Source organism: Furipterus horrens, unplaced genomic scaffold (genome assembly GCF_987537825.1).
Source record: "Furipterus horrens unplaced genomic scaffold, mFurHor1.1.pri manual_scaffold_6, whole genome shotgun sequence".
Taxonomy (NCBI): Eukaryota; Metazoa; Chordata; class Mammalia; order Chiroptera; family Furipteridae; genus Furipterus; species Furipterus horrens.
The window spans coordinates 128,676,084-128,696,838 of record NW_028327176.1 but is presented as its reverse complement, the minus strand read 5'-3'; the positions used below and the strand labels follow the sequence as shown (position 1 = coordinate 128,696,838).

The 20,755-nt window shown below is 35.5% G+C and overlaps 1 protein-coding gene across 1 annotated transcript in view; it reads left to right on the top strand.

The window, feature by feature from the left end:
* SNAP91 (synaptosome associated protein 91) overlaps window positions 1–20,755 on the top strand; it is a 136,522-nt gene that overhangs the window by 81,874 nt on the left and 33,893 nt on the right. Inside the window, exons 15-22 of the mRNA XM_090279625.1 lie at window positions 9,971–9,985; window positions 10,133–10,300; window positions 16,019–16,126; window positions 16,763–17,044; window positions 17,280–17,357; window positions 17,519–17,590; window positions 17,997–18,080; window positions 19,310–19,393. Of these exons, the coding sequence (XP_090135751.1) occupies window positions 9,971–9,985; window positions 10,133–10,300; window positions 16,019–16,126; window positions 16,763–17,044; window positions 17,280–17,357; window positions 17,519–17,590; window positions 17,997–18,080; window positions 19,310–19,393 (891 nt within the window). The remainder of the gene's footprint in view (window positions 1–9,970; window positions 9,986–10,132; window positions 10,301–16,018; window positions 16,127–16,762; window positions 17,045–17,279; window positions 17,358–17,518; window positions 17,591–17,996; window positions 18,081–19,309; window positions 19,394–20,755) is intronic.

Below are 20,755 nucleotides of genomic sequence, written 5' to 3'. Positions count from 1 at the left end.
CTCCAAAATTCTCAAAGCTGCAGAATTGGTTTTAAATATATTCCCCTATTACATCAAACTATAAAAATAAAAGTTTCAAAACTTTAAAAATGACTCATGCAACTATAGAAGCAAGATAGTGGAATATGGGGTGCCCATCATATCTCCACACAGCAACAATAATTTGGCAACCATCCATCAACAAAAGTGCCTTTGTAGGAGCATTGAGACCCAGACCCAGATAGGAGACTGTAAAACCCCAGTAGAGCCCAAACCTAGGAAAGCAGACCTATACCCAAGTATAATTGGATAGTCTCGCCAATAAGTAGTGTTGGGAAAACTGGATATCCACATGCAAAACAATGAAATTAGAACTGTACCTTACATCATATACAAAAGTTAACTCATATGGATTAAAGACAAATATAAGACTTTAAAAATAAAACTCTTAGAAGAAAACATAGGGAAAACATGCCTAGACATTGGTTTTAGCAATGAACTTTTGATATGACACCAAAAGCGTACACAACAAAAGCAAAAATAAGCAAGTGGAACTACATCAAACTAAAAAAATTCTGCACAGAAAACAGCAAAATAAAAATGTTACCTATGGATTGGCAGGAAATATTTTGAAACCATATATCTAATAAGGGGTTAATATCCAAAATATATCAATAGTAAAGTTACAAATAACTTGATAAAAATGGGCAAAGGACATGAATAAATATTTTTCATAGAAAACATGCAAATGGCCATGGATAAATGCAAAGGTGTTTAATATCACTAATCATTAGGAGAATGCAAAGCAAAACCATGATGAGATATCACCTCACACTTTTAGATGTCTGTTATAAAAAAGACAAGAGATGAGTTGGTGCAGGTATGGAGAAAAGGGAACCCTTATGTACTGTTGACTGGAGCACAAACTGGTACAGCTGTTTTGAAAACTATAAAAATTGCTCAAAAAATCAAAAATAGAACTACCACATGACTCACTAATCCTACTTCTGGATGGAAATATATATGTGAGATATATGTACTCCCATGTTCATTGCAGCATTCTTCACAATAGCCAAGATATGGAAATAACCTAAATGTCCATCAATAACAAAAGGATAAAGAAAATGTGGTATAGTCAATTCAATAGTATTCAGTCCTTAAAATTAAGGAAATGCCCCTATTTGCCATAACATAGATGAACATGGAGGACATCATGCTAAGTGAGTAAGCTAGACATAGAAAGACAAACACTGTATGATCTCACTTACATGTAGAATCTAAAAAATTCAAACTCATAGAAGCAGAAAGTAGAATGGTGGTTGCTAGGGGCTGGATTTGGAGGGTCAAGGGCATGGGGCAGGATGGGGAGATGTTGGCCAAAGAGTACAAATGGGCAGTTGTAAGATGAATAAGTTTTGGAGATCTATTATACAGTATTGTGACTATAGTTAATGACATGTTGTATACTTGAAATTTGTTAAGAGAATAAATTCTCACCACAGAAATAAAGATGGTAATTGGTGACATGATGGCTATGTTAATTAGTTTGATTATCATAATCATTTAATCATGTATATATATATATATATATATCAAACCATTACATTGTGCATTTTAAATATATATGTCTTATTTGTCAGCTGAACTTCAGTAAGAAGGGGGTGCAGACAATAAAAATAAGATATTAACTCCTTGATCATGAACCAGTAGAATAATAATGCTGGTTTAAAGAGCATTTTAAGGAACTGACTATTTATAGACAGTTCAGAAGGAATGTTAGAATAAGATGGCTAGGTTAGATACAAAACTGGTTAATGTCCAATAGGACAATAAAAACCTTATATTAAGATATTCAGATTATCTTTTCTCCCAAGAAAATATTTTTGGCATCACTAGCAGACAAGATCTGTAACTTAATATATCAACTCAGAATCAGAGTCCTTAATTAGTAGTTAAATTGCAAATTCAAATGCAGTTACATCCTCCTAGGTAATTAAATAATCTTTGGGTGATGGAGAGGGGACTGGATGAAAGAAGGTGACGTGATTAGCCAAAGAACATACATGTGTGGCCCATGGACATGGACAGCTGTGGGGATGGCCTGAGAGAGAAAGGGGTGGGAGCTGGATGGGGACAGCTGTAATAGTGTAAACAAGAAATAAAAAAATTATAATCATTGGGTGGGCTTGGTAAACAGTGTGTCAGTATCACATCAGAAGTACACACAGCGTCAGCCTGTGAACCAAGTGTCCCTGGTTTGATTCCCAGGCAGGGCACATGACTAGGTTGCATGCCAAGTCCCCAGTTGGGGGCATGTGAGAGGCAACCACACATTGATGTTTCTCTCACTTATTGCAGCCTTGCTGTATCGCAGGATTTTTAAAAATATTATATTTAATTATTTATCAAGGATTTTTTGCTATATCGCAGGATTTTGTGGTACTATATACATATGTTGTTAAAGTTAAGTAGGTTTAAGAGTGTTGAATATGTTTAAGAACCTAAGTAGTGTTTATAAAAGCCTGGAAAAGGTTAATAAGAGAGTGGGAAAGGTTAATAAGGGAGTAGGAAAGGTTTATAAGTGTGTGGGAAAGGTTTATAAAGCCTTAAAATATATATAAATACTAAAATAAAGGTAAGGGTCCTACTTCACGGATTTTCACCTATCGCAGGGGGTGGGGGGGCGTCTAGAAAGTAATACCCGTAATAAGTGAGGAACTGCTGTATTATAATCTCTTGATTTTATTACCAAGGTTTTGGGGGGTTTTTTGAAGGTGGGAGATAACAAAATAAACAAAAGATGACCAGTTCTGAAATAAAATTGCTAGCTTCAGGGCTTTTCCATGTTAAATGTTTAAAAAATTTCCTGTGTTCAACACCTAAGTTATCAATTTCTTAAATAAAATTGTTCTTTTTAACTTTATGTAACCTCATTAAACTTCAATTCATAAAGGAAAATGTTGCTGAAGAAAATTTATAAAAGCATTCTTTAGATTCTCAAGTTTTCATTTTGAACTTTATCTTTTTAAAATATTTGATAATTTCAGTTTACTAAAAAGTTATATTCATTACCGCAGTGCCTTATGCAATGTATCAATATTATGTTTTTCTATTTTTTTAAGAATAATTTAAATCTATATTTTAAATCTATGTATTTGCCCATCATAAAATTCATATAATGGCATTTATAGAATTTATGTAGTTTAAAATTTAGTGTGAATTATAAATTTGTGGGGATACTCAATATGTCTTTTTCAACTGTTTAATTCAACTGTTTAAATCAGTATGTATTTCACACTTTGTAAATTTTAGAACTTAACCAAAAATTTAGTGATTTAGTTAGGACTTCAATGAATAAACAGTCAAACTAAAACCTGTTTCCCTTCAGCTTATTCTCTAACATGAAATTGCAGAGAAAAAAAATTTTTTTTTTTACTTTTGGCACCAAAATAATTTTTAAAAAGTGTCAATGTAAGAAATGTCCAAACTTGTAGAGAATTTTTATTAGAGATTAGTTGAGTATAATTGAGCCATCTAATGACATGCTGAGAAGTAAGATCTCAAATGTGCCCAAGCATGATAGTTTTATAGTTCTTTTTATACATTTGGAATTAAGGAGGGACAAAATGAAGATTACAGGAAGGCGGGGAAATCACAAGGATTGCATTACAGGATAGTTAAGATTGTGTGCTCCCTTGAAGGAGGATACACCTCTGAAAAAGAGAATTACTCTGTCATTTCAAAGGTGTGTTAAACTAGATGCACAAGAACAATGGACAGGGCTTGCTTAAAGTAAGCTAAACCTCTTACTAAAGAAGGTAGTATATGGTATTCCTGGAGCATGACTACCCACCATGATCCACCCAGTTAGGAATTCATGATCAGATTGCCTATGAGGTAACTTTCAGTCACTGATTTATTACAGACCCCCTTGTTCATTCACAAAAGAAAAACCTAGATAAAATATTTTTCAATACCAGTGTAACATTTTTATTTATATTCATCTCCATGTACTTTTTGTTAAAACACATAATATTGTGAATAATAAGTTATACTAACTGATCTTATTATAATACGTTTCATTCTTGTGTGAAGTAAGTAACTATTGATGGTTGACAATTGAGATATCAGTAGGTATAGACGAAAACAGAACAGGGTAGTGTCAGCCAGGGCTGTCTGACATGGACACACAGTTTCTGTGATACTGAAAAGCAGGAGAGGGTCCCGTGTCCAGTATGCTTTCTTCTAGCTAAGCTGTGAGCCTTTCTTATCCTTGACCAAAACGTGCTTTTCTCTTTCTAATCCACTGGCCCAGAGTGAGCACTTTCTAAAAATAATTAGTACAGAATACCTTCTAGGCAAGCAGAAGCCTTGACTTAGGGCCTGATGGTCATTTTTCATAACTAGACAACATTAGTCTTGTGCCTCAACAAAGTAGCTACAGCTGCAGTATTGCATATCAGTAGAAAAGTCAGCTGGGGAGAAAAATATTAATATTTAAATTTTATAAGCAAAATAGTAAAAATTATAAGCCTTAAGAAATGAAGTAAACTAGTATAATATGAAATGGAGAAAATAATAGCTTCAATTTGCATTTATTCTATGGATAACCAGTGATAGTTGAAGATGATGCTAAATTGTAACAAATATGTTTTGGCTCATTTGAGTAAAACAATACATAAAATAAAATTACTTTTCTCAGTCTTGTTTTGAAACCATAGAAGTTGGCATTCATGATGCCTCTCACTACCAGAACCAATAAGTAGAAACAAAGATTGAATCTTTAAGGGCGCGTTATTTAGATGGGCAGCAATCTGAGAAGATGGTGGGTTAGGTACCTTAAAAGACTGTCTTACACCTCATCTCAAACTGATCTTTATTATAACAAGAAGAAATGTGTAGGTAATGGGTTTGGAATTCAGGAAAAAAGTAGGTAAGGGGTTTGGAATTCTGGGAAAAGTTTAATCTGATTAAAGCTGCAATCTATCAATTCCCGTGGCATCCTTTCATCTGCTGACCAGGATTCTTATATCTGCATCCTGGGTGGAGGACATTCTGTCCCTGGAGCACAATGCCTCAGATTCCATCTTGATCACTTCCTGTTCTCCTGGGGGAAAAAAGGTCAAATTGCTTGTGGGTCTCCTGGAGTCAGGGTAGATCTGGTATTATATTCCAGTTCCTGCAACAATAGCTTTTTTTAAAAAGTATATTTTATTGATAATGCTATTACAGTTGTCCCAATTTTTTTTTTCCCTTGGCTCTCCTCCACCCAGTACCTCCCTTTCCTCCAGCAATCCATCCCCCTTAGTTCATGTCCATACATATAAGTTCTTCGGCTTCTCCATTTCCTTACTATTCTTGACATCCCCATCTATTTTGTACCTACCAGTTATGCGTCTTAATCCCTGCACCTTTTTCCCCATTCTATGCCTTCCCCCCTCCCCACTGATAACCCTTCATATGATCTCCATATCTATGGTTCTGTTCCTGTTCTAGTTGTTTGCTTAGTTTGTTTTTGTTTTCTAGATTCATTTGTTGATAGTTTTGAGTTTGTTGTCACTTTAATGTTCATAGTTTTGATCTTCTTTTTTCTTAAATATGTCTCTTTAACATTTCACATAATAAGGATTTAGTGTTGATCCTTTAGCTTTACCTTGTCTGGGAAGCACTTCATCGGCCCTTCCATTCTAAATGATAGCTTTGCTGGATAGAGTAATCTAGGTTGTAGGTTCTTGCTTTTTATCACTTTGAATGCTTTTTGCCGGTCGCTTCTTACCTGCAAAGTTTTCTTGAGAAATCAGTTGACAGTCTCATGGGAACTCCTTTGTTTTTTAGATGCACTAATCATCAAGGCTGTTAACTATATTACTAAAGCTAAAAAATATTTTCAACTCTTGAGGTTCCCCCATCAGTTTGATAAGATTAGGCTTATTCTATCATTGAAGCACATTTTTATTTTGTATTACTAGACAGTAAAATACAAACTTTCAAACTTTTTGGACTTAGTTGGATGTTCTTATCTGACCATAACAGAGTAAGAAGATTTCATTTTCCAATGATCACCACTGCTTCAGGTGTTTATGAATTTCTCTGGGAGGTTGTAGGTACTGATAACTATTGCCATTTTAGGGGACATATTGTTAAGTGATATCATATTTTTCCTATTGGTGTAAAACAACCAAATTGTAGAAAATTCATATTTTAGTAAGTTTTATTTAAATAATGCATATGAGATTTGGCATCCTGTGGTCATTAGCCCACATGCTTCGCTGAAAAGAATATAGAGCATTTTAAAAATTTCTATCTTTGGCCTTATAATAGGGAGAGCATTTTTTCTCATAATGAATTCATCTCTCAGCACAAACAAATGAGTGTGTGTGTTATATTTCTGTGTACCTTAGAAGTAGGAAAACAGATAATTTCTTCTTATAAATGCTTGAAATGAGATTTCTACTTTTTGAGGAACATGGAATTACTGCTAGGGTTTTATTAGAATTAATAGACCTAATAAAACTTAACATATTTTTTGCTTCATAAGACGTACTCCCCCCCACCCCAAAGTGGGGAGAAAATGTCTGTACATCTTATGGAGCGAATATTGCATCACAGACTGTGATGTGTATTACCTGACCCGTCAGCAGTGGCAACAGCTGTTAGAAGAGGAAGCGGTGGGCCCATGCGAAACCCCTGGGGACGCTTAAATGTCCCACTTTACTGCTGAATCTCAGGGCGTCTTGACAGTATGAAGATAGCGAAGAAAGTGATATCAGTAATTGTGAGCAACTGAGCTTCATAAATTCTGACACTAGCAATGATGAGTTCCTGGGGTTCCCAGAAAACTAGGAGAGTACTTGAACCTTAAAGTCTCTCCTCATTTGTTAATGACAGTGATGATGGTTCATAATACCACTGTTGACTGCTGTTCACTTTACATGGTTGAAATACATATTATTCTGTTATATTTTATTAAATATTTAGTGCACCATTTGGTTCAGAATATTTTTTTTCTTGTTTTTCTCCTCTAAATCTAGGTGCATCTTATAGTGCGAAAAATACGGTGATTATCAACATGCATTTGAAGGATCATCAGTATTATGTGATTGTATGACATTAATAGTTTTCATGTGGAATATCAGCTACAGTACAAGCAGTTTTTGCGACCCATGTTGCCATTTTCTAGTTAATTAAATCTGGGGGACCTATCTTTAGGCTGTTTTCATACATGTACATATATACAAACAAACACACTGGAAGAGTAACAGAAGCTTTGAAATTCACAATTTGATTTAAATGTTAGCTCTTATTACTTGTAGCTATCATTATCAAGCATTTATATGTTCTAGACATGGGTAAGCACTTAAATATATTAACACATTTAATCTTTAGAATTTAAAAGTTTAGATACATATCATTGCAGAATATAGATTTCCTTGTTAATTTAGTTAAATTCTGTTTCCTCTGTTATAGTGAATATTTTATAACAATTTCTATAGTGCCAAAAAATCTCTAATTAAGTACAACTTGCAAATGAATCAAACTACATTATTGTTGTTTTCATTTTGTTTTGTTTTGTTTTTTGATAGTTTAATCCTTTATAAAAATTGGTAGTTTTGAGAATATTTAATAACTGTCCCTATCTTTCTAAAGTGGGGTCTTTCTTTTATAGTAGAGAAAATTTTGATAAAACAAGGAATAAGTAACATTAATCATATTTTATCTAGAAAATTAAGATTTTGGAGACTCCTGGTTCCCAAGAATTGAAAAAATTTTCAACATCAACTATTCATCAATATGCTTAACTATCATATATTTTCTTAGGAAATTTTACTTTTCATCTGCCATTTTATCATTGCTGGAAGTCTCATCACCCTCCAGGTGAACAGAACACTAGTCAAAAAGCAAGCAAATAATATTTTAATCATATATATATATAATATACATATATATTATATGTATATGGAACTCTTCTTGCCATCTTTTATATTTTTAAAAATCTTTTTATTTCTTTCACTTTCTACTATACACAAATAACTTTTCTCTTTACTTGTATGAAGTAAATTGTTCATTCCCTATCATAGACAGATCTGGAAACTGTTAAATCACATGGCTTATAGCTCTTCTGCTAAGTCTTACTGAAGCTTGAAATAGCCATTTTGATAAAGGCAGGGCTAGGGAGAGTTCAACCACTGCCAGGAAAAGAGAGAAACCAAGTCTATCTGGCTTCTGATGACCTACGTTGCTAATCAAATATTTTTAGGAAGTGTGACTATGGAGTAACACTTGTATTGGACCAGGTACTGATGGTTTAAGAAATTATTGAAAGAACCTTCTGTTTCTTAGAATTTGGGCCTGGCCACCTAACAGCAGAATATACTCTAGTCTCAAGTCAATATAGGTCCTTTTTGCATGCTATTTATTAAGTATACATTCTAAAATTTTAATACTTTTTTTCTAATGTCAAGTATTTCATGTGCTATAAGTCTCTAATGTTATGAAATATGTAAGATTTGGTTAGACAGGGTCTTGATCATCTTAGTGTACCTGTAGACTGTTTTACATAATATTCATTGGGTTTGTAAAATATGTAGTTAAATGAATGTAATTATTTTAATGTTAAATTTACATTTCTCAGTTTTTAAATGTCCTCTAGAAATTTTGGGTTACATGTTCTCATATTGTTTTAAAGCTCTGAAAAAAAATCTTTCTAATGAGTTCTAATAAAAAATTGTTATCAGTAATTTACAGTAACAGTTATTAATTCAAATATAAAACCTGAAGTGTATAATGTGACTGAGAATGGAAAAATGTCTTTAAACACTATACATTAACCTAAAGTCATAGTATAGTTAAGAATAACCCCTCCTAAGCTTTTTATTCAGGATGCCAACTGTAATCCCACTGTTGAACACTAAGTATGACCCTCCCAATGAAATGCTGACCTCAAAATGGCTGAAAAATTTTGATTCTATATAATATGTCACATTTATCTTAAAATAATTCTCATGTGGAATAACAATGTTTATAAATTTAAAAATTATATATTGAATTGAAAAACATCTGATAATGTGAAACTTATGAAGAATAAAAATGTTTAGGTTGGGTTTATTTTTTAACTCCTAAACTTGCATCCACTTATTTAACTATGTTTCATATGTTCTACAATCAAACTATAGCTATTATGAAGCTCCATTTTACTCTCTGGTATTCTGTACTATAGTAGCAAATCAAATAAAGAGGATCAATAAAGTTCTGTTAACTATATTGAATTTTTAGTGTAGTAAAATCAGTCAAAGCAAATGAAATGGTAAATCTGGTAAAAAATAAATAGAATTTTTCAAAGTTGTATAGACCTGACTTAAGGTAAGTGTCTTGACCTTTCTTACTCACCGTTTTCCCACCTGTGAAGTTGGAAACTTGGTCTAAAGGATCACTGAAGTCCCTTTCAGCTCAAGAGTTCCATAATAATACCAGATAAAGCAGTCAGCTCTCAGTATCTGCGAGGCACTGGTTACAGGACCCCCTCAGATACCAAAATCTGCAGATGCTCAAGACCCTTATGTAAAATGGTGAATATTTGCATATAATGCACATCCTCTTTAAGTAATCTCTAGATTACTTACAATACTGAATACAATGTAAATACTAAGTAAATAGTTGTTATGCTGTATTGTTTAGGGAAAAATGACAAGAAAAAAAGCCTGGACGTGTTCAGTATAGACATAACCATCGTAGGCCTAACTACCTAGTACATATCAGCACAACATAACTTTTTTTTTCCAAATATTTTTGATCCACGATTGGTTGAATCCATGAATGTAGAACCCGTGGATGCAGAGAGCTAACTGTACATTTATTTATTTTTTATTACAAATGGTCCAGAAAGCTAGAATTTGTTCATTAGTGCTTCACCCTGCTTAGACACTACTGTGGTTGAGTATTTCAGCTTTATCTCTTATTTCTTCATGTGCTGACACATAATGGACATCGATAGACCTTTTGGGAGAGGGTGAGTAAAGCTTTATTTTAAACTTCTGTTTTGAGAGACTCCTTTATCTTAATAACTGTCCTCATTTTGATCACTTGGAGCCTGGTATATTTTTTGTCCTTTCCTTTCCTTCTCTTCCATTTGTTGTCCATCTCTGGTGCACCATAGAATCTTTGGCTACGCTTTCCTCTGCTCCCTCTGAAGCACAAATTTCAGACCCATTTGCAACAGAACCTACCCCTCCTACTACAACTGCTGAAATTGCAACTGCTTCAGCTTCTGCCTCAACTACGACAACTGTCACTGCTGTCACTGCTGAAGTGGATCTCTTTGGAGGTCAGTTAGTCACATCACTGTTCTTTCATTTTCCTTCCAGGACTGCTAAAATTACCTTAGAGTTAAGGTATTTAAAAGTTTGTATAAGAGCATGTCAGAGTGCTTAAATACTTTTTAAATATTTATTCATGTATATTTATCTTAGCTAAATTTATCAACTTTATCTTTTAATTATAGTGGTTTTAGAGCAGAGGTTGATTTTCCATTTCTTAAAAGCTAGGATTTCAGTTGCTACTTGAACTATTATCTTATCCCATATGTGTTCCCGCCCAGCAATATCTCTGTGAGTAGTACCAGACCACTCTGTCATAGTTAGGTTTGGCTTTTAGGCCAGATGCAGACTAGCAGACAGAAAAATATTTGGGGAATATGGGAGGGGGAATTCTGGCATAATTTTTTCTTAAAATTTAGGACATCTGAGAGAGTTCAGATTTGGAGGTCTCTGAAGAGCGATTAGGGATATGTCCATTTTTGAAATGTTAAGCTTATTCTGTCTAAGCAAAAATTTGGGTCATTTTTGACTTTGGGATTTTGAGAGATCATTTGAATCAGCACTTGAAATAGATTGAAAACAGGTTTAGGTGAGACTTTGAAATGACTGAAAATATTCTTTCCATGCAAATGTAAATTCTGACACAGAGTTGATTTACAGCTGTGGGTTTGAGTCAATATCCTAGACTCTGCCAGTATAGTTTGCCTAGACCTACTAAACCATCTCATGCCAGTTTACTTATATATTCCCATCTGCATGGTGCTAATGTCCAAACCATGGAGAATTACTTATATCAAATATATGCATTGAGTAATGTTATATTCATCATAGTTTTGTGTTTCTTCATTACAATGTGACATCTTTCCCAGAACATTTTGAAAATATGGTAAAGAAATTGGAGGCAACAAATGATGAGGAGAGCAGGAGAAATTTGGCAGGCTCTGGTGGAATTAGGACATTCCCCGGGGCACTTACACTTACACACTGTCACATACCATTGTGCTATAAGCCATACCTCAGTCCTTGAGGTTTGCCAGCATTGTCTAAGACAAGGAGCACTCAACTTGACATCATCCTTGTCATTGTGTCAGAAAAGGAATTTGTACACCCATTCCTACAGGAGAAGCCTGTATTTTTTAAAAAGGAAGGAGGAAGGGTTTGCAAACTCTTGAATTATTTATTGTAAAGCATCATCCACTAAAGAAAGTTCTTTAGTTATGCCTCTATAAATTTTGACACCAAAAGTTTGTTTTAGCTTAAACATATAAAATTAACTTTTTCACACCTTCCTTTTCCCCACCCCCATTATTGATGTTGGGCATGGGTGGTTTCTCATAGGCTTCTGTTAACAAAAAAACTTAAAGAAAAATATGGACAGGATGGATAACAATTCTGTGTTTAAACATTTCTATGCTTTCAGGTATTTAGATTTTTGTTTTCCACTCCATATGCAAGAAGCTAATTGACTCTAAGAAATCAACCCCATCTTGCTTCCTTGCTCTCTAGAATGATAAAGCTAAAGATAATTCTTTGAAATAATCTTTGTGCCATTTATGCTCTTTGTATTGATCATTTCTTCTGTTTTAGCTACATTTGTCCAGCAGAGAAATATGCATGTTTGAAATATTTTCATAATGCCATTACTTCTACCCTAAAATACAAATTTAAAGGACTAGTATAAATAAATAAATAAGTAAGTAAATAAATAAATAGTTGTGCATAAAATCATACAACTTAATGCCAAAGAATGGGGCTCTCCTTGTGATTTAACGTGTATCTTTTCTAGTGATCAGGCTATAGATTGAGTAAAGATCAGAAAATCTGCAACCATCAGTTATTTTTGTTGATCGGTATAGTTCAATAACACTGGCCTGTGACCGCTATAAAGTCTCTATGCTTTATGTTGTAGGAGTCTATCTGTGTCACTGTTTTGCAGTTTTCAGTGATATTCCTTAATTTCTTTCATGCTCTTTATTGACTTATAAGGAATCATTTAGAGGTGGGATTTTGAATGAAAATGTAAATGAAACTCTTTGGCCATGATGTGTGGCCATTTTTTTTTAATGTTGTATCTGAAATGGGAAAGTAGTGAAACTCTTAAATGATAAAGATACCAGTCATTTTGTTTACACAATTTTAAAACATGCCAGTTTGAGATTGTATGTAGCATGTACAGCACTATTAAGTAGATTGCTTTAGAAATAAGGTTAAGAAATTTTAATTTATGAAAAATAGCAAACTGTTTAATTTCATGGATATGAAATATTAAAACATTGAATTTTTTATCTATCTTATTACAAATTTGAAAATAGATAATATCTATCTATTATTTTTAAATATTCAGATTATATCCACATAACATTTTAGTCATCTCAGTGTAAAGTTTTTAAAGTTTCTCAGAAACATTTTAACTATGTTGTGTTTAAAATTTTTGGTAAAACTTAAAGATATTGATAAAACTAAAAGAAAACAACCTTAAAAACATTCTCTTTTAATTTATGAACCTCACTAACAACATCACATTAGTTTGTAACCACACAGGGTTTCCCTAAGCACTTGAATGCTAAGTTGATGCTAATTCCTTTGCACAAGCACCAGGGTACCCTTTCAGTCATTTGTATCAATTTATGAGCAAGCCTTCATGAGGATGGTAGTGTGTGAGCCCAGAACCAAGTTGCTGGAAAACCCAGGAGCTTACACACAAGGCTTACTTCCTTTGTACATGTTGGTTAACAAACTGACCTTAGGTTTGTTAGGTGAAGGAAAGGAACTGGAACAGTAACTCTGGAGCCATAGAGAATGATTGCACCCTTTGTGCTGAGTATGTGATTTAAAGATGGCTAGTGTAGCTGGAGAAGATGGGGAGGGTAGTTTGGGATGGGGAAAACTACACCTATTAGACATATTTAGAAAGGTAGTCACATGTAAGTTTGAGAAAAAATTCTTCCTAGATTGCTAGAAGAAATTTTTTAAAAAGCCTCGTCTACAGCCATGTCAGAGAGAGGCATTTGCTAGGTAAGGCCTGGACTGAATCCTTAATTGTAGAACAGCAGAGATGTGCATTTCCAGGAAATAGCACTGGTCAAAATTGGCAGAATGTAGACATGAGCTGAAAATGGGTAACAAGGGAAAGAGAACTTCATTGGAAATAGCTCTAGCTTTCAATACTGGAAGAATAATGCTGCCATTGATCATGAAAGGGAGCTAGGTATTGAAAGAATTTTTTTTTTAATGTCAGAATTTTATTACCTGTCACAGTTCTGGTGGCTGACTGGGCTCAGCTCAACAGTTCTTGCTCTGGGGTCCTTTGTGGCTACATTCAGACAGTGGCCAGGCAGTAGTCCTCACTCATATCTCCATCTCCTGGGCTGGGAACATTTAACTGACAGGAAAGGAGCAGCTGGGCTTCTGTCTTTAAGAGAAGTTTTGATGGGAGTAGATGAGTTAAGTTTATAATATTTAATTTTACCTAACAGGAGAAACATTAAAAGAAGATGTGTTGCTGACAGGAAAACAAACAACCCCCCCCCCAACCTCTCCTGTGGATAGAGCTATAAATATGAGTTTCAGCTACTTATACATAAGTGATAATTAAAAGAAGCCAGCAGGCTACACCATGAATATTAATTTGAAACCTAGCACTGATATAACTACTGTTTATTCCATATTACAAAAGGAACTTGTATAGTAGGATGTGGCTTAATTCACAGCAGTGTTGCATAGTGGTTAAACATACAAACCTCAATCAGGCAATTCATGGCCAAATCCTGACTCAGTCATTTGCTGGCTGTGTGGCCTTGGTCTAGTCATTCAGACTCCAAGTTTCCATTCTCTTTATCTACAAAGTGTAGGTAGTAGGACTTATAGCACAAGATATGTAGGAATTAAATTAATAATGCACGTAAAATGTTTACACAGTGACTGGCACTTAAATACTCACTAAACAGTGACTGCTATTACAGTTTCTACTCCTTCCATATTATTAGCCTCAGTTCCAGGTTTTACAGGAATAAAAGGAAGGAAAATAGACCTGGCTCATGGACAAATATTTTCAGCCTTCCCAGCCTCCTCTTAAACTTTTCTTGTGTTCTTTTGCCCCATTTCTTAGAGTTTTCAGATTGCTCTAAGTTCTCTGTTACATCATCCTTAACGTGGCATCTGGAGAAGTAGGCCTGCCCTATATGCTGGTGTAGTTTTCATACTCCATTATTATTTTTTGGCCTCTCCCCTCATTGATCTCTGCTTAGAATGTGCATTCCCTCAGTGTAGATGAAAGAAGTAATCAGAGCCAATAAATGTATAAAATATGTACAACTGATTGTCCCATTGTCCCTTTTAGGGATATTTGTAAAAGACATTTTAAGCCAAGTGAGTCTCTAATTTGATATCCATTATTGAAATTAATGCTGGGCCTCAAGGCATTGCTAAAGTGTGTTTCAAAAGCAGATCATTTTGGAACATGCTGGGTTAAACTGAGAAACAAGTGCCTTGCTGTAGGATTTCCTACAGCCTGATATACTACATAAAGCTCTGAAAAAGGGGATATATTGTGTAGTGTTTCCCAAGCGTGATTGACAAATTCCTTTTAGTAGCCAGAGGAACAGTGTTCTAGGGAACTCTGATAGATATGATGGAAGGCAGTATTTTAAGATGGGAAATCTAGCATTAAGTGGTAGGTTCTAGGTGGGTGTTGGTGCCCACTTTCCAGGGGTTTCTTCTAAGCAAGTCATACTTATGATGGCTCCATTCCTTTTGCACTTTGGAACTATAGAATCTCTTCCAAAACTCCAGGATTTTTTTTTTTTTTTACCACAATTAACATCATCTGTTGGCAAAAAACACATTGAGAACCATTTGTACACATCAACAGTTTATAAATTGGGCAATTATAAACTGGGGATGCCTCTATGTTAATGGATTTTCTACTCTAAGTAGTAATAACACATATTCATAAAACATGAAACTATATTTTAATCCCTTGAAAATAGATGATTTTCAAAAGAAATGGAGTAATAAAATGTTTTAAAACAACAGTAAATTTAAGTCAAAATAAAGACATTATGGTGTCATTTCCCTTAATTTTATTATCTCTCTATTTCTTTAAAACAAGTCCTTGATTGTATCTGGAAATTCTTTTCAAGGATTACGAAAACCTATCTTTTATGAATATTTTGTAAACCTTTTGTATTCACAGTATAATTTCTCGTGTACTAAACTATAAAAAAATTTTTAAACTAAAACTGTTCGTTTACATTACCATGATATATTTCATTTTATTGGCATTAAAGAAAACATCATGTTTGCTAGAAACCACTAGTCAAAGACATCATAGTAATGTAGTGAGTAAGTACTACCTGGACATCAAAAGTTTAATGTCTTAAATGATATAATAAAGTTCCTTTTTTGTTTTACTTTTCACATCCATTAATTTCTAATGATACATAAAACATGCTTCTCAGAGCCCTTATACAATGAGAATCTTGTTACCTTCTGGGTCCTAATAGGCCTCACTGTATCAACACTGTACCGCTTGCATGTAATTAACATGAAGGGGCACAAAGAGTTATTGTTTTGTGACTGCCAACAGTGCATGGGCCATAAAAATGCATTTTAAGAAGTTCATGTTGTATAAGGGAGCCTACTTTGCAATTTAACTTGGTTCTTTTACTATATTTTCTTCTCTTTTTATTCTTTTAATTTCTACTGTTTTAAAAACTGCACCCAAGATGCCTTTGCAGCTTCTCCCGGGGAGGCCCCTGCAGCATCCGAAGGGGCCGCCGCACCAGCTCCCCCAACCCCTGTAGCCGCAGCACTTGATGCATGTTCAGGAAATGGTGGGTTTAAAGTCACGAGCCCGTCTGTTGTTTTTCTGTTCTAATGTGAACCTCCCATAGTTAGATGGGGCCATATGTTTTTCTAATTTTGACTACTTCTGAGTATAAAGTGTCATTCATTATAACTGAATAAATAATGCAGCACTTAAAACATTAAGACAATGAAATGCATACTTATCAAAATTGGCAATTTCTCAAGATTGACAATTTTTGTCAGTGCAAGTATGCCCTCTTAATGTTTTCTATTCTCTAATGCTATATTGTAACTCTTTTGTAATACAGAGTTTAATTATACAGGCATGTTTTAATCAATTTTCAAAGCTACCAGATTGACCAGATCAAATAAGGATTTGAAGAACAATTTCTGATTCTAGATTGTAGGCTAATCTTACAGTACATTGAAGTGTTTCTGTTTTCTTAACTTGTGGTACCTGCTCAATTTTCTTTTCTTCTTTGGAAAAACATCCTAATCACTGACCCCTGCTAATAGGATAGCAGCAGTTCAGTCCAAGCAGCCTAGTGCGTAGGTAGTGTGTAAATATCCATGTCAGGTGTCTCTTACCCGTAGTTATGATGCCAGTCTCTTGTCTCTTTCCTTACTGATGCTCTATGTGTCTCCACTTTCCTCTCCAAAAGACCCCTTTGCCACGTCTGAAGGTAGTGCAGAGGCTGCACCTGAGCTGGACCTCTTTGCAATGAAGCCACCTGAGACCAGTGTTCCTGTAGTTACCCCTACAGCTAGCACAGCCCCTCCGGTTCCCGCCACTGCTCCTTCTCCTGCTCCCGCTGTTGCAGCTGCCACTGCTGCTACTACTGCTGCCACCACCGCCACCGCCACTACTGCCACCACCTCCGCCGCCGCCGCCGCCACCACCACCACCACCACCACCGCTCCTCCTGCCCTAGATATCTTTGGTGGTAATTTTTTGTTGTTCTTGACCCCTTTACATCTGGTGGATTGAATGCTGGTTCTTGCAATGTGCTGCATCCACAGCTACTACTGCATGAATACTGTGTAACTGAATGGTTCTCTAGAAACCATTTGTTGCTTATTTCAGAATTCTCCAGAGTATGATTCCGAACTAGAAAGTAATACTGTTGTTTCAGGCTGGTTTGTCAAGCTGAGTAAAGGCGTGTGTGTTCTTGGTCTTAGATTTATTTGAGTCTGCTCCTGAAGTTGCTGCAGCGCCTAAGCCAGATGCTGCTCCTAGCATAGACCTGTTCGGTACAGGTAAAACCAAAGCCACCCTTTTCTTAAAGTCAGTTTTCCTAGATGTTTTCGTGATTAAGCTCCTTGTACTCCCCTGTGATAATGCATTTGTTAGATGTTTGACTTTGATTTCAGCTTTCTACTTACTTCTGCTTGGTTTTGGTTTGTTTCACTTTCGGAAGATGCTTTCTCCTCTCCACCACAAGGGGCCTCTCCCGTGCCTGAGAGTTCTCTCACTGCTGACCTCTTATCCGGTGAGTCCTCCGCCCACGTCCAGCCTTCAGAGGTATCTCGTGGGGGTTATGCATGGAGAGGTCCGTATGAAAACATGTGGGTTTGTCTTGAGTTCTTTTAAACTCAAAAATCACTTTTTTAAGATCTCATTCTTTGGCCCATCACCAACGGATGAAGGGTAATATTTCAAATCTAACGTGATAGTTCAAACCTCACTAAAACCTCTGACCTCAAGAAGTCAAGTTTTATTTTCTTCTGGAAAGTGTATATTTTAAAATCCATTTGCTTTTTTCTTAACTGTTAAGACTGCCTGCAGTCTGATTGCCTGCTGTTAAACATGAACTCTCAAGAAGCCATTAGTCAAGGCTTATGGTTTCATTTTCCTTTGGGTGACATACAATTTTCCTGTTGTGTACTTCACTGCAGTGGATACATTTGCATCGCCATCTCCCGCAACCACTGCCTCTCCAGCAAAGGCGGACTCTTCAGGTGTGATAGACCTTTTTGGGGGTGCGTATCTCTCTCTCTCCTCCTTCAACACTAGAGAACCTTTTTTTCCCTCAGAATAATTTGTGGATCTTTTGCTTCTTTTTTTGACCATGTGAAGTCATTTCCATCTCTTTAATGTGAACATAAATTTTTAAGATCTTTTTCATTTCTTTGCCATCATCATCTTCATCCTCATCAGTTCGTCATAATTCTCCGTGCATGGTCTAACATCTCCAGATCATTGTGTTTTTAACATTTTGTCCATCCTATTGTAGAATCAGCATGTTGGAATTTACTTCTACTCTCTTCCCTGGTGATCCTGATCTGTTGGCTAAATCAACATTTCTAAGTTCTTAAAGGCAATATAAAAATTAACTATATTTGGAATTGTAAACAAAGAAGCCACTCAAAACTCAAAGTATAAGCACTACATGTTTTACATTATTCTGTAGGGTTTATTTATGTTGAGTTTAATGTTTTGAAATCTTCCAAGAGAATTGGAATATGTTTTATTGAGTTAAATGCGTTTTCCTTTTCTTTTTCTGTTATTTGAAGGCAGGGAAATGTGCTAAATTAACTCCTGAACAACTCCTTTGGAGGAGACATTTGAAGTCTTCTGTTAGCAGTAAATTTACAAGGGAAAAATGCAGGGTTGAAGTTATTTCTTGATGAATGTCCATACATGTGTATGCTCTTGGCTAAAATATCCTCAGCAAGTTAAGCCCACATCAAATACTCTGTGTGCCATGATGAATAGGCTGTAGGAGGGGTGCAAAGATGTCATAGCCTCTGACATCAAAAGCTCAAAAATTGTGGCAAATAAACACAGAATCTAGATATATGGGTACAGGAGGGCTGCTGCTGCTGCTTGAATTAAGTTTGTTTAAAAATTTTTAAGTTTAATTGATTTCTAAAGGGAAAATTTTATTTTATTACTTTTGGGGAAAATTCTTAACACTTCAATCCTGTTCTGATAGGTGACAGGTTTTAGTCCCAAAATTTTATTCTTAAAAAAAATTCTCTTACTCTTACAAAGGTGTTAATTCTTAAATATTACATAACTCTTTTTTGAGAGAATACACTGATCAAAGCATAATTCAATTCACTCTATCATTTGACATATCCATAGGTGACTGGCTCACCATACCAAGCTCCATATCTAAGCATTTATCTGCGAAATACTTAAATTATTTACTGTACTTACTGTTTACGCTCTTTTACTTTCTTGCTGCATAATGGATAATGGGTAGATGCGTTTGGAACTAGTGCTTCTGAGCCCCAACCTGCACCTCAGGCTGCTTCTAGTTCGTCAGCATCGGCAGACCTACTAGCTGGTAAATAAATTAAAATAAAATGGTCTTTTGTGGAAGTTAAGTTTGGATATTTTTTGTAGAAGTTAAGTAACAAATATTATGTAAATTTTAAGGTGCATGTTTTCTTTCCCTTTTGAGACATGAAATTGAAAATCAAGACATTACATAATAGAAGACTGATTATTTCCCAGAATTCTGTGAAATTAGTCTTAAAAAATCACATTTGTATACAAGCCACCCCTTTGGCTCCATGGATGTTTCTAATCTGCCTTGCTTTTGGTTAGCATATTTCTTTTTGCTTACTAAAGAGGTAATATTCTTGTGTTTGACAATTGATTCTATAGCATATGAATCACACTTAGGAGAAATTCTTATAGATTAGCACCATTAGGTTGAAGCTGCTGCCACCTTTTAAACCAGCAGCTCATTTTTCTATCTGAAAATCCCTGGAGTAATCCCAGTGCAATAAGACTAGGTTGTAGAATAGATTGGCACAAGATGCTTAGGATTATTGCTATTGCCAGGATGGGATACATAGAACAAAAGGAAATATTTCAAGGACTCAAAGATAGGAAAGGCAACTGTTGATCTTCCTTGAGGGCAAGGCAAAGTGTGCTTAATGATAGCCAGGCCTAGAAATTACAATTTTTATAGGCAAAGCACTTCCCAGTTGCAAGGGTGCAAGAGTTTCAGATTCAGCTTATCCAACTCATGAGACGCTCCTGGTTTACTTCACTCTGACTTTACTGAGAAGAGTGCGTGACAGGGAGCACAGCCGCAGCATCATGGAGGCCTCAGATGCTTGGATGCAACTTCTGCTTTCCCTCCCCAGTCATCAAAATGGACATGTTTTTTGTGATGAGATTGGCAAGGAGCTGGTGCGAATGTGGGTCCTGTCAGCAAAGGAAAGCCGCCATGTCCAGAACCTCTCAGTTTAAAGTCTGTGCTAGCCATGTAGCCTGTGATAGGGTGAGTGACAGGCTCTCATTGTTTAGTATAATGAATAGTCCTTACACCAGGTGTACCAGGCTAAGGAACATTGATTCTTGGATTAGTAATGCAGAATGGCCTCATCGACCTTCAGAGTTGTACGACATTTGACATGAGGTCAAGTATTTCCTCAAGAGGCTGGCGGGGGTTATCACAAGCTGACTCTTGACCTTTCTTTCCACCAGAAATTCAAACTGGTTATATAATAATCTTACCCAGAGGCAATGGCATTCTTCCTGTCTTTCCCATCCTTTCCAGCAAACGTGACACACCCATTTGCCAGATCCACTTCATACCAGTGACTCCAGCTGGTATTTTTCTGAATGGTGAAAATTTGGAGTTCCACTCTGACTTTGGAAGTTGCAGATATGATAAGAGGCAGTGCACTTACCA